This window comes from Necator americanus, chromosome III (genome assembly GCF_031761385.1).
Source record: "Necator americanus strain Aroian chromosome III, whole genome shotgun sequence".
Taxonomy (NCBI): domain Eukaryota; kingdom Metazoa; phylum Nematoda; class Chromadorea; order Rhabditida; family Ancylostomatidae; genus Necator; species Necator americanus.
This window is the reverse complement of record NC_087373.1, coordinates 33,540,278-33,552,771: the sequence shown is the minus strand read 5'-3', so window position 1 is coordinate 33,552,771 and position 12,494 is coordinate 33,540,278. Positions and strand designations below refer to the sequence as shown.

The 12,494-nt window shown below is 43.1% G+C and overlaps 1 protein-coding gene across 2 annotated transcripts in view; it reads right to left on the bottom strand.

Annotated features, from left to right (window-relative positions):
• Positions 1 to 3,125: 3,125 nt before the first annotated feature.
• RB195_011808 (uncharacterized protein) overlaps positions 3,126 to 12,494 on the bottom strand; it is a gene marked incomplete at both ends in the record, with an annotated part of 67,874 nt that continues 58,505 nt past the window's right edge. For both annotated transcript variants that reach the window (XM_064193382.1, XM_064193381.1), the window contains 7 exons: positions 3,126 to 3,749; positions 3,809 to 3,916; positions 4,276 to 4,678; positions 4,754 to 4,858; positions 5,678 to 5,982; positions 6,451 to 6,669; positions 11,339 to 11,664. In XM_064193382.1, the coding sequence (XP_064050963.1) occupies positions 3,126 to 3,749; positions 3,809 to 3,916; positions 4,276 to 4,678; positions 4,754 to 4,858; positions 5,678 to 5,982; positions 6,451 to 6,669; positions 11,339 to 11,664 (2,090 nt within the window). The remainder of the gene's footprint in view (positions 3,750 to 3,808; positions 3,917 to 4,275; positions 4,679 to 4,753; positions 4,859 to 5,677; positions 5,983 to 6,450; positions 6,670 to 11,338; positions 11,665 to 12,494) is intronic.

Genomic DNA, 12,494 nt, shown 5'->3' with positions numbered 1-12,494 from the left:
GCTCTGAGATTTCACATGTATTTCTTTCTCAAGCTGTTTTATCGTACAAGGTTTTCTCCACGTCACTGCTACCTTCCAATGTATGTCAGATATCTGCCTTCTGTCGACTTTTTCATTTTTTTTTGAAATGATCTACTCATTAGTAGTTTGTGTAGCCGGGTCAAAACGACCTGAATTCAGCTATGCAGTTTTTGGCGAGGGTCTTTCCTCGATCGCATCCGCTAACTCCACCGCGCCACTTCGATCATGGCTGCCTACGTAATTGCAGCGATCTTCAGGTCGATTTGACCCAACCATGTATCATCTTCATAGAGTCATTGCGGATCGTGCTACACCTCGAAGTTGCTGTAATTTTGTTAGAATATGTTAATCGAGCAGTGTACCTGCTACAGAGAAAACAGCAGCAAACAGATATTGCGAGGTTGGTGGGACCATTTGCGTGCATTTTGGGTAGTAGCATATACGTTTCCTATGTTACAAACATTGTTGGTCTCTTAATCTGCCCGTTGTGTTATCCATTTACTCTTTAGTTATTTCATAGTTGTTATTTATTACAGTGATAAACTGTTCCAGAACTAGTGTGTTTTTCATGTTCATATATTGGAATTACCAATCCTTGTATTTGTTTTCACCTTCGTTGTAAAGGTGTAGGGAAACCAGCGCGTTATGTAGTGTTTGCGAAGAAGATCTGAGCAACAACAGTTAAGTAATGAAGTGTTGGCTCGAAGCAATGCAGGTCTGTTTTTCTACATATGTGTACTTCCTTACAAAAAGGTGCATTGAAGCGAAAGGATGAAACTAAAATTTGTGCGACACATATCTATTCGTTAAACGGACCACGAATCTTAATGATGGTTTGGGGGAAGATAGTGTCTTTTGGTCTTTTGTCTCAACGAAAGTGGTTCCTTTAAAAGTTGAAAGCATTTTGCTAGTTGCTTTATTTTGCTTCGTAATCTTATTAGTGCCAATGTTCATCTCGTAGCACACAGAATAGTGATTTTTGGAGCCGCCAAAATCCCAAAAATGAACAAGAAGGATGAGTTTTCCACTGCAATCACAATCGACCGTCTCAGCATCTCTGCTGGTTTTGATGTACGGGCTGCTAGGGTCTCTTTAAAAAACCTTTGTGATTCATAGTTGTGGTACGAAGTGGTCTACTACGTTACCAGTTCCGGGACATGGTATAAGCACTGGCAGGTGCGTTATTCTTTTACTTCGGGAACGGTCTGAACGTTTTCTGTAGGATGATGAGGCATGGAGAGCTGGAATCATTGGCTTTGACTTTTTCAAGCTCTGATGGAGACGGTAACGCCGAAGCATTAGCTGTTAATAAACATCGATACTATTCTCGGTCACTAGTCAAGGGGATCAATCAATAAATCAATTCGAAAGGGGACGATTCAATCCACATAGATGATTATCTCTTTGACATTAGTTCCTCATCCTCTTCCTGGCTCCATCCTTTAGAATCAAAGTGTCAACACAGTCAACATAATACTACTCATTTCGCTAAATTTTTCAAGTACGGATCGGTCAATCCAAAAGAAACTTCGTTTTTTGTCCTCAAAACCACTGCACTGATGATGGATAGTACAAAAGCTGGAAATCTTAATTTATAAAACCACTAAAGCCAGAATATCTGACTATTCATCTAATTATCAAGTCTCTTTGGTGACTATAGGACTGTTAAGCCTATCAGCTCCTAATTATCGAACCCCAAACAAGTTACCAACAATCCAATTTGTCCATAATGTTGAGATTTAGTCCGCTGAGAAAACAGTAGGCTTATCATAATTTACTATTTATTTGATACTGCAATTCAGTAGAAAAGAACAGAATGAAGAAAAATGAAAACAACAGTGACAAACTGCAAAAATGATGATGATTTCAGGGCATGTGACTCATCTCTCATGAAAAAAAAATATAACAAGAGGGGACTCGAACGGGGAATGATACAACCATCGATGATGAAGAAAAAAAGTACAGACGAGAGAAAACAATTAATCAGTGACAAGCACGATTTTCATACATAGAATGACATTTTTAATGCGACAGTATGAGCTTCATAGGTAGTGAGGAAGAATGATGGGTTGGAGAAACAGCGATTCGCTGTGCGTTTGTTTGGAGGAAGATGGTTGGGGGGAGTGTGGAGATAGGACGCCCTAGGAGAGGACTGAGAAGAGGAATAGTACAATACCTACAAATTTTTTGTTTGCAATCATTGCAATACCTGTCGAGATTAGCTGTTACGAGATGTGCGACACAATATTTTGTGCGAATGGGACGTAAAAGGGACGAGGTTGAGTACATACTCTACTGAACAACAGCACAAACCGGGACCACGAAAATAAAACAAACATATAGAGCGACTCTCTGAGATAATATTCAACGCATTTGTAACGATGAAAGAACAACGCATGATGATGACTGACTACTGTACAAAAGATTTGGTTGATTGAATGAGAAAAAAGAGTAGGGGAGCAAGGGGGTGGAGAGCGGGCAGAGAAGCAGTACAATGTGCGGGATCGATGACACAGAAGCGGAGGAGCCTTCGGGGGAGAGAAATCAAGGACAATCACCGACATGTCTGATGATGTCAGTCAATACATATATAATACGTGGACCCCTAACACAAAACCCATTCGAATAACGGTGACAGTGGAAGAAAATCAAGATGAGAGAAGATTTGTGCGGCATGCGGAGATGAAAACAACGATGAGGAAGGAGTGGGGGGAAAGAAAGGAAGGACAGGATGACGGCGAGGATGAACGGAGGAAGATTGCAAACAACCCGTGACAACCCGCAGAATATAGGAGGGAGAGGGAGGGGTGGGATGACTTTTGAATGAGTACAGCGAAGGGATAGAATTAGGTGGTGAATCAAGTAACGAGACGAGAAATGACCTGTGGCTATTCTCTATGCTCTACGAAATTTTTGGTGAAAATGAAAATTTGCTATCAACATGATATACATGACGTGAAAAGCTACGCGCAATGAAACGGATGAATAAGAATAATGTCAGCGCTTAAACTATGTAACTGGTTAGATTATCTACAACTTAACTCTATTTGCCACAGTCATTCACACTCGACACTCGATAAACCACTACCTAATGCACAATCCAACTACCGACCATTCGGAATAACATCGGTTCCCTCACGTTTCATCTGACTCAGCTGCTGTAAACTTGCGGCAAAAGGTTTGCCATACGGCGTAGCAGCGCTTAGTCCTTGTAGCCCGAGCAGTGCCGGATTGAACAACGAGGATTGGGAGGTGGGTGCACCGCCCATGGAGGCATGCTGAGCAGCTGCAAGGCCTGCAAGTCCAGGCGGAAGTGCACCACCACCACCACCGAATCCGGGCGGTAACCGTTGTTGTTGTTGTTGTTGCTGTTGTTGTTGAGCTGCAGCTGCTGCGGCAGCGGCCTGTTGAGCACTCAACAATGCTTCGATACCACCACGTCCACTAGCAGCTGCGGATGACTGACTGTACAACCGTAACAGTGCTTCTCGCGGATCCACAGCACCCGACTGCTGCTGTTGTGCTGCTTGAGCCTGAGCGACTTGCTGCTGTTGTGCTTGGGCTTGAGCGAGCAGCAAACTTTGCTGTTGTTGTTGCTGTTGTTCCATATGTGCACGATAAATGCCGAGATCGAGTTGAGGTTGTTGGGCAGGTGTTCCTTGGGCACTGTGCGGTTGAACGGCGGCTGCTGCAGCTAGAGCTGCTCGGGCAGGATCGAGCTGCTGAAGCTGAAATTGAAGTAGTAAACTTATGGATCGGCAAACCGGTTGCATCACCGTATACTTACCATTTGTAGCTGAAGCAGTTGGGCTTGATTCAACAGCATATGTCCGGAGGCACCAGTGAGTCCAGGAGGCAGGTTAGTGGCAGACTGACTTCGAGCCAGTTGGGCAGCCTAAGGCATCCGTATTTAACATATCTCTAACATAACCTTTCTTTATGAGATTTATCTCTAACTCTAATAACATATTCGTATTTTATAAAGCATACTCGCAATACGCAGGTTTCATTGAATTCATTTGAAATTTGATCACATCTTCCTACTTCAAGCGACAAAGCCATAAAACTACGAGAACAAAAAATGTAACGGAGAATCAAACTACGTAAGTCTCGTAACTACCGCTTTTTTTTTTTGGAATTGAGAACTTTCAACGAGGAAAAATCGTCATCACGCAGAAATGGAAGTAGGATTCAATTCTGTCGAAGGGGATCAGAAACCAATTAAAAATTCAAAGAAAACTAAAAAAAACTCACTTGTTGTTGTTGTAGCTGTGCTTGTTGCTGTTGTTGTGCTTGCAACTCTCGTTGTTCTCGTTCTCGTTGAGCCTGTGCTGCAGCAGCTGCAGCAACCGCAGCTTGTTGCTGCTGTTGTTGTTGTTGCAACTGTTGTTGTTGTTGTAGAAGTTGTTGTTGGTGTTGTTGCTGCATTTGTTGCATTAATGCTTGCAACATAGCCTGTTGAGCTGCTGCAGCATCGCTGGTGCCATTCGTTAGGGATCCGGCTGCAGGTGCTGGTGCCGCCAATGACAAGCCCGCAGGGCCAAGGGACGCCAATCCAGGCGGTAATGCTAGGCCACCCGGTTGTTGTGGTGTCCGTGGCATAGCAGACGGTGGCCGTTGCGGTGTCATTTGAGGTTGAGGAGGTTTTGGCGTGGCACTGAAAGAAAAAGACGGGAATTTTTTTGGTTTTTCTGTCAAATACAGTTAGAAATTCTATGTCTCTAACACTTACGCGGCAACTCGCCGTGCTTCTTGTATTGCTGACAACATCTGTGGGTTATTCGATAATGCCAACGTTTGCAAAGCTTGTGGCGGTAAACCAGCTAACGATGGGAATCTGTAAAAAAAAAACATAGGCATGGACGGATTTATGACCTCCCATAAATTTACGTCGTCATCTGTCACATTAACTGTATAAAATCGTCCGTCACTCGTCACTCGCGCTTCTTTATGAGATTTATGAACGGATCGCCGTCTGTATACCCCCACCTACGTGCGCGCTCTTTTATTTGATATATACTTGCTACTGTTTGTCGTTTTCGCGTACGAAACAAACAAGACGCTCGCGACATCGAAAGACATTGCAAATATTTGCGCTGGATCTAACGAACCCTTCTAACCTCTTCAAATACAACAAAGAAACGGATCAACGCTTCCTTCATCAACTTGTTGATCCCTCCCTGGTTGATGTTGGAAGACCAGCTAAGGCGACACTTAAAGAAGCGGATCGTAAATTGACACTATAGCTTGAAGTGTTTTCCTAAACGCACGCAAGGTTGTAATGTAATCCATGAGCGTATTCGTAGACCTTAAAGGACAAGCGTATATTTGCACTTTAGGACGCTGAGAAGGGTCTGGGCAGATTTGCACGGCAGCGAATTGAGATAGTCAAGGAGAGCTTGCAAAAACGGCCGAAAAAAAAAACTCAAGAAAAATTACACTACCGCAAATGGAGAAGGTAATACTAATAAGCTATGCTCTATCCCATAAACGAGGTTCAGCGAAGACAAAAGAAAACCTTCCCATGGATCAAATAATCAGAGAGACAATTGCAACTGGACTGTAATTTTCCACATTTTATACAGGTGGACCAAACTTAGGACAAGATGACTTTTATTTATTTATTTTTATCACATAAAAGAAAAAAAAAACTAACCCAGTCGACGCCGAGGACGATGTGGATGGCAGGCAATGTGGCGGTTGTGCGGTAGCACCTCGTGCTGCCAATGCTGCATGTTGCATAGCGATTTGTGCAGCAGCGGATGCGTCCGGAACAGATGCGGCTTGTGACGTGCTGGCGACAGCGGCAACGGATGGCGGTGCAGCAGCGGCGACACGAGCTCTTTGTTCGGCTGCAGCAGCGGCGACAGCGATCTGCTTGTCCTTTTGTTGTTGTGATTGTCGGTATGCTGCGATGTCATGCGCTATTTTCACATGCATTCCGCACCATCGACCAGGTTTCTGCAACGAAAGCCGATTACTACAGTTCACCACAACAGATACTGCTGTCCAACTAATCCACTGTGAACTCCATCCACGTAGGATTTGAGCAATTATGCAGCTTGATTACTGGGATAATATTATAATTATTCACAGCGGACTGTTATAAATAATTACGGGTTGGTTCATATGCAATCTCTTTAGGGGACGGATGCTGAAAAGTAGCAATTTGGCAGGTGATAATATCTGATAAGCTTACACACTGCATGTAACACCTGTATTAATAATTCGCTATTCATTCAACGTGTGCGCATTCATGTGAATAATACATGTGAGTCGTTATGCATAAGCAAATGATGTAGTCGACTACTGTGCCCGTAGACACACACACACACACACCGCTGCGAGCAAAATAACGGAAACAGGAAATAGAATTGAAAATAGCGTGAAGAGAAGAAAAAAATACGGAGGAACTACAATATCACTCACCCTAGGCGCCAACGATGGCGGAGGTTGTGGAACTATCGGTCGTCCTAGAAGTGCAGCACCGGCAAGTTGTGGTCCAAGCGCTGCGTTTGCTGGGAACGGTAACGAAGCGCCACTTGGCGTCAATCCTGTCGGCGGTAACACCGGATTCCCACTTGCTGCTGCTGCAGCCAGCGCAGCTTGTTGTAGTTGTAGAGCGTGTTGTTGATGTTGTTGTTGTTGCTGAACATTTGTCATTTTGTACGCAGATAGAAACGTTCGTGAAGTCACGTTGGCGAAATGCCATCAGCGTTTTTTTTTCGTTTTCCCGTCGTGTTTTGTCTGTGTGAATACAAACGAAAATGTTGTCGATAGAGTACATTCACTGAACACAATACAATAACGACAACATTAATATGACTTCAGAAGTACGCACTATTACAGTTTCTGCGGTTGTTGCATAATTATAACGCAATTTATAAACTGCTAATTTAAATAAGCTTCCCCTAAAGTTTCAAAAGATTCACTTTAAAACGTTCTGCTTTAATGCATTGTTAGGCAAAAATTAGCGCATTATCACTATTTGAGTAGCATGTTCCCGTATAGAATTTAAATTCTTGACAAAATAGCTTCCAGATTTATGCTATACGTCGAGAAGAAACCAAAAAAAAATCTCCTGTGCATGTTTTTCATAGCGAACATCTACAGAAGCAAATTACAATAAAAAAGGAATAATTCCCCATTTTCAGGACTATTGGAGAAGAATACGTAAATAGTTTGTTTTGCAATTGCGAAAACAATCTTTTTACCCCGTTGAACTTTCTCTAATTTTCAGCTGTGTCTGAACATTCGAGTACCCTTTTGGTCTATTCTTTACGTTTATATTTCATGCTGGGTCCCAACTGCTCAAAATAAGCTTGGGATCCGTTCATGTGTATTTACATTAGCTATAAATCCCAATCTAACAGTTGTTCGGGTGAAAAAAAATCTTGTACGTCATCGCTAAGGGAAGCTTTTCTTAGAATTCCTTTGAATTTCCTCATGTCGTTCTTGTTCTTCCCGTGACATCGGTTCTTCTTAGCCAATTCTTCCAACTCAGCCTCTCTCATCTAATTACCTCCACAATCCCTCAGCTTAGCAGCTTTGTGAGCTGCTCGGCTCGTTCCATTTCCCTCATGGGGTTATGTTTGCAGCAGTCATCCGCTCTCTCCCTCATTCCGCCGAGTGCCTCCCTCAGTCGCCTCAATGAGGCCAAATACATGACGCACATACACACAACTCTAGTGCGTGATATTTTGCGGTCGAGTGTCGTCAGGGAAAGTCCTCAATGTTCAATCTTCAAGAGGCCTTTGAAGAAAAAAATCGCCTCTTTCATGAACACTGCAAAAAAATGAGCTCTCTCTTTCATAATAGAGCATGTGAGCGTTTTGCAGACGAACAACGAAAGTTCACAAAAGCGTGAAGATTAGCCCAATCATGGAAATCCCTCAAATATGTATCCAATTTTTTTCGTCTTGATTTTTTGAATTTTCGTCTTGATCTTACATCCCGGTCTCAAAAATGTGTCAGTTTCAAAGCGCAGAATCACAAACTCGACATCTAATCAAATTCGAGACGAAAAACGATAGTGACTGTACGGAGAGTTGAGAATTTGATAAATTGTTACAGAAATCGAGTGTTCTCGTAATCTGACATGAGCTTTACATAGCGTCAGCATCAAGCTGTAGCAGAAAATCTTTGAAAATCACCCCAATTAATGTGATGCTGTTATTCGTAACGTGAAGACTTCCAGAAAGTTTCAAAAGTTCAGCATCCGAGTGCTCGGATCATCGAAATCTCTTGAGATCTCGGATGAATGAACGAGTTGTGGAGGACATGGGACATGGACAGAAGGAATCTTTATGATGTAGTCCCTGCGGAGAGAAACTTCGTCTATCTGTCCCTGCAAAGCACGAAAGTTCGTCTATCCGAGCGATCCTCTCGTTCTAATGTGTTCTTTCTCTCACCGCATGTCAGATGACCACGTTAAAAACATGCGGCGGCAATCAAACCGGCTTATCGCCTACATCAGCTGGCAGCCGTCTCCGCGCCGCTGCGAATCGACGTCATCATCAGGTAGTGACAAAGATCACAAGTGAGTGTGTTACTGGCTAAGTAGCAACTCAAATGTGATCTCGTATCACCGTACTGAAAAAAAGGCATGGAGAGAAAAGGGGAATCACCGCTGAGGTACTAACTAAATGGAGAAACTCCTAATTACTTTTGCAACTGCAGTTGCAGAGGCTCCATGGAACCCTCTTCACCTGTAGTCGCAGTTTTTCACCAAGCCATTTTGCAACAGCACGCATTTCTAGTCTCTGAGAACAATTCAGTTGGAATGAGATAACAGGCTAGGCAACGAATGCCCCGCTGCAGCAAAGCTGCTGCAGCAGAAGCTCATTCGTGCGTCTACGGCCGATTACATTTGCATGGAAAATGAACACAGCTTCGCATAAACAACCTATTCGTCATGCAAAATGCACAAACACATTCCTTCCTTCCTCTTCCCCGCTAAACGGCCCTTGATCACTCGGTACTGCTGCTGCAAAGGCGATTTGCAATCACACAGAGTTGCTCATGGATAAATAGTTGGTTTTTCTTAGGCTCACTCGACAAATCCCTTCGCCAAAAATCAGTTCCCATTCAGGACAACATTTGTACCGTGATGAATCGTAGAAAATGCAATTTCCTCATTTTCGAATCTATTCACGCGAGAAGCACAAATCGGTGTGCGTCTGCAGTCGGGCAAAAAGAATGCAATTACCATAGTCAAAGAGCACAAGGCAAGCTTTTTATAGCAGCGCCTAGCCGTTCTGATCAATAGTCGAAGCTGCCTTCATGACAAAATTTTAAGAAGAAAAAAAAGTGGTACCCAAGCTTTTTGAAGTTCTCAAATTTCCTCTTGGCTCCTGGAGTATCATTAGTTCCGTCCTGCATTGCAGTCTGCAGAAAGAGGACATTTTGAGGAATTAAGGAAAGAATATGACTTGGCAGAAATGAAGAACTACGTTTCATTACCACATCTGCGTCTTGTCTTCATTAAGACCCAAGCACAATTCGTTTAATGTTACCCTCGAAAACATTACGTTCTCCTCTAAATGACGTCAGCTTCATAACTGCGCCATCGCGCTCACGTCGATCTTTTTGCTCATTCTATTCTGCAAATTCTTCGTATGTGCAAATTCCCCTCTTCGCCGACCTTCTCTTTCCCCATCCCTCATGGGAAATTCTTCAGCCATCCGTGTGTCTCGTGTGGCAGCAACATCATCAGAAAAATGCGGGCTGTAATGAGCACTCTCATCGCGTGCGTTCATTGGAATTTATTCATTGAAGGCGATGCGATAACGGGCGGCTTGGAATGAACGTACACCACCACCACATCAACAGATTACGTGATTTCTTCATCGCAAACCCTGCTACACGATAGGAAGCCTATAGCTTGTTTGCCAAGAGCGAAGAAATCGTTGCCCACTCACTGCGGCCGGGAATCGCCTTAGCAAACATCCGAGAAGGAGATTAATCACATCAAGCGACATGATTAGCATCGTCAGTTAGGCGACTCGGATTCGATGAGACATGTAACGCTGTTCGAAGAAGTTGCATAGAACATTTGCGGCAAGTGAGCCGTACGTAACACGTCCCTCATATTTCCGTTTCCCTATTTTTCAAGCCATTCTCCAAACATCTATATAATGTTGAAATGTGACACAGTCTTACTTTTCAACAGAAAAGTGCATACCAACGCCCTCGGCTCGACGCACTAGAAGAACACTACGAACTCGATCCGTTAGAAACGTGGAACGAACGACGGAAACAATTCCAGCCCGCTAGAGAAAAAAAAAACGCTCGCACTAGAAAACTGGCCATTCGTTCCGTCGTCGGTTGGCCAAAGTACCACTGGCTACGCACATCCGTTCGGTGTCTGGATTTCTTACTTTCTCTTATTCTCAACGCGAAAGAGAGAAAAAAAAAACTCTCGGAATGGATACATAAGGCGTTAACGACCTTATGGCTATCGGAATAAGAAGGATTTCAACACAACTGTTTTTTTTTCTCTCATGAAAAAAACCTATGGCTACAGTAAACAGTGTGGCTAGAGAAATTGGAGAAATGACGTGCATAACACGAAATGGGGGAAAACCGGTTGACCTTAGAACATTCGTCATTTTTTGGACGTGCAAAAGCAGGAAGCGTTAGGTCCGCAAATCAATGCAGCCACAGATCCAAGACATGGTTATTTATAATAATTTGAAACTTATTCCAAACACTGCTCCGAATTCTATCTGTTACATGAAAAAACCAAAGATGAATTTACCAATTCGAATATATTTAGCATTTCAGGCCTGGTGGATATTTCAGGAGTTCCATTAGACTTATGGTCATAAATGATTCCCTGTTGAACTAATAAAGAAACTCTAAATAAGCAAAAATTGTGGGATTTGTAGGAATGAATAGAAGTTGTTAGCAGTTGTGAAATGTGGTGAAAATAATTATTAACATTTCAACAGTTCCTCCTCGTAGCGAAAAAAAGGAACAAGTGAGAAAAGTAGAGCATAAACACCGTATGCTGGCAGCAATTTTCTTCGCATCCCCTCAAAATAAGCAATTTTTCGTCTATTAAAGAACGCTTTAGCAATAAATCTTCAAATAGTCAACGACAGCTTCTGTACAAACACACATATGCAAATATTATATCAGCACACGTTGCTGTCGTCAAGTAAACACAAACGACTGGCCGTGGAATCCCCGATCAAACGAGTGCAGCAAGAGCACTTCAAAGAATACATCCGGGATACCATTGCTGATCAGAAGAAGAAAAAAAAAGTCGGAACAAAACAAAACTAGAACTCCTAGCAAATATAAACCAACCAACCTGTTGTTGTTGCTGTTGTTGATGTTGTTGTTGTTGTTGCAACATGTGCAGTAAGGGAATGGTTGCGCCCGTGTTTGTCGACAGAAATGGATTACCGGCAGCTGCAGCCGCAGATAAACTGGCCGCCAATTGTGGATTGTGCAATAGCCGAAGTGTATCGACACCAAGTTGTTGGCCGGCTGCCAGCTGATGTGACAGTAGACCGGCTTGAGTAAGAAGCGATGTGGACGAGGTGTTCACGAAAAGCGATGACGCCGGATTGTTTCCAGCACTGCCCGAGGGGGTTACGGACGACGCTCGATGACCCGGATCGGACGGATGGGTTGCTGAAAATGACTGGGTTTGACGGTCATGTATGGAATTACAAAAGTTATTGTTGTTTCATGGAGTATCAAGCTGTTAGCTAAAACTTATTTAAATTTTTCACGTTGTTGCCTTATCTTTAAACCCTAGCATATTTATAGTACAAATTTCGCTACTAATCATATGGCACAAAATTCGCCACAAATAAAAGTGGAAGATGTTTTCTGCAAAACAGTATAACATCTGTTTTACACTCAATCTTTTTTATTTTGCACATCAATACAAATGGTGAGGAAGAGATCAATTTTTTCCCGCTATTTTCTCCTCGCGCTCATTCATTTTCTCATCTCGGATGGCCATCAATCAGTAATTTCATCTGGTATCCACATTTATCTTTTTTTTCAAAATATTCCCTTCCCTCCTAGTATCATTCACTAATAACCACATGGCTGCTTCACTAATCCCCTCCCATGTTGATCCTCATCAAACACCCGTCTGGGGATTAAGGCTTTGATTAGTCGGAAGGTTTCCATGGCACCTCGGACAGTTGCAAATTAGTGGATATCCAAAGTACGCTTAATCCCTGGTACATGAGCCGTTCGGATAGTCTTTTCATCTAATTATTCTCGCTCCCTCCCTCTCTCTCTTTGCCAATAATATCCCGCGTTAATCTCACATCAAAAGCCGCATTACACATAAACACGCCTGATGATCATTCGAACGCAGTGAATACACCCCTATTACAGCGTTAGTCGACAGCAGTAGCAGCAGCAGCGGCGGATGCCACTCGATCCTCGTTGAGTGACATCAGGAAGCGCGGTCATCACACAGTCAACATCTAGGCTAGGAGAGA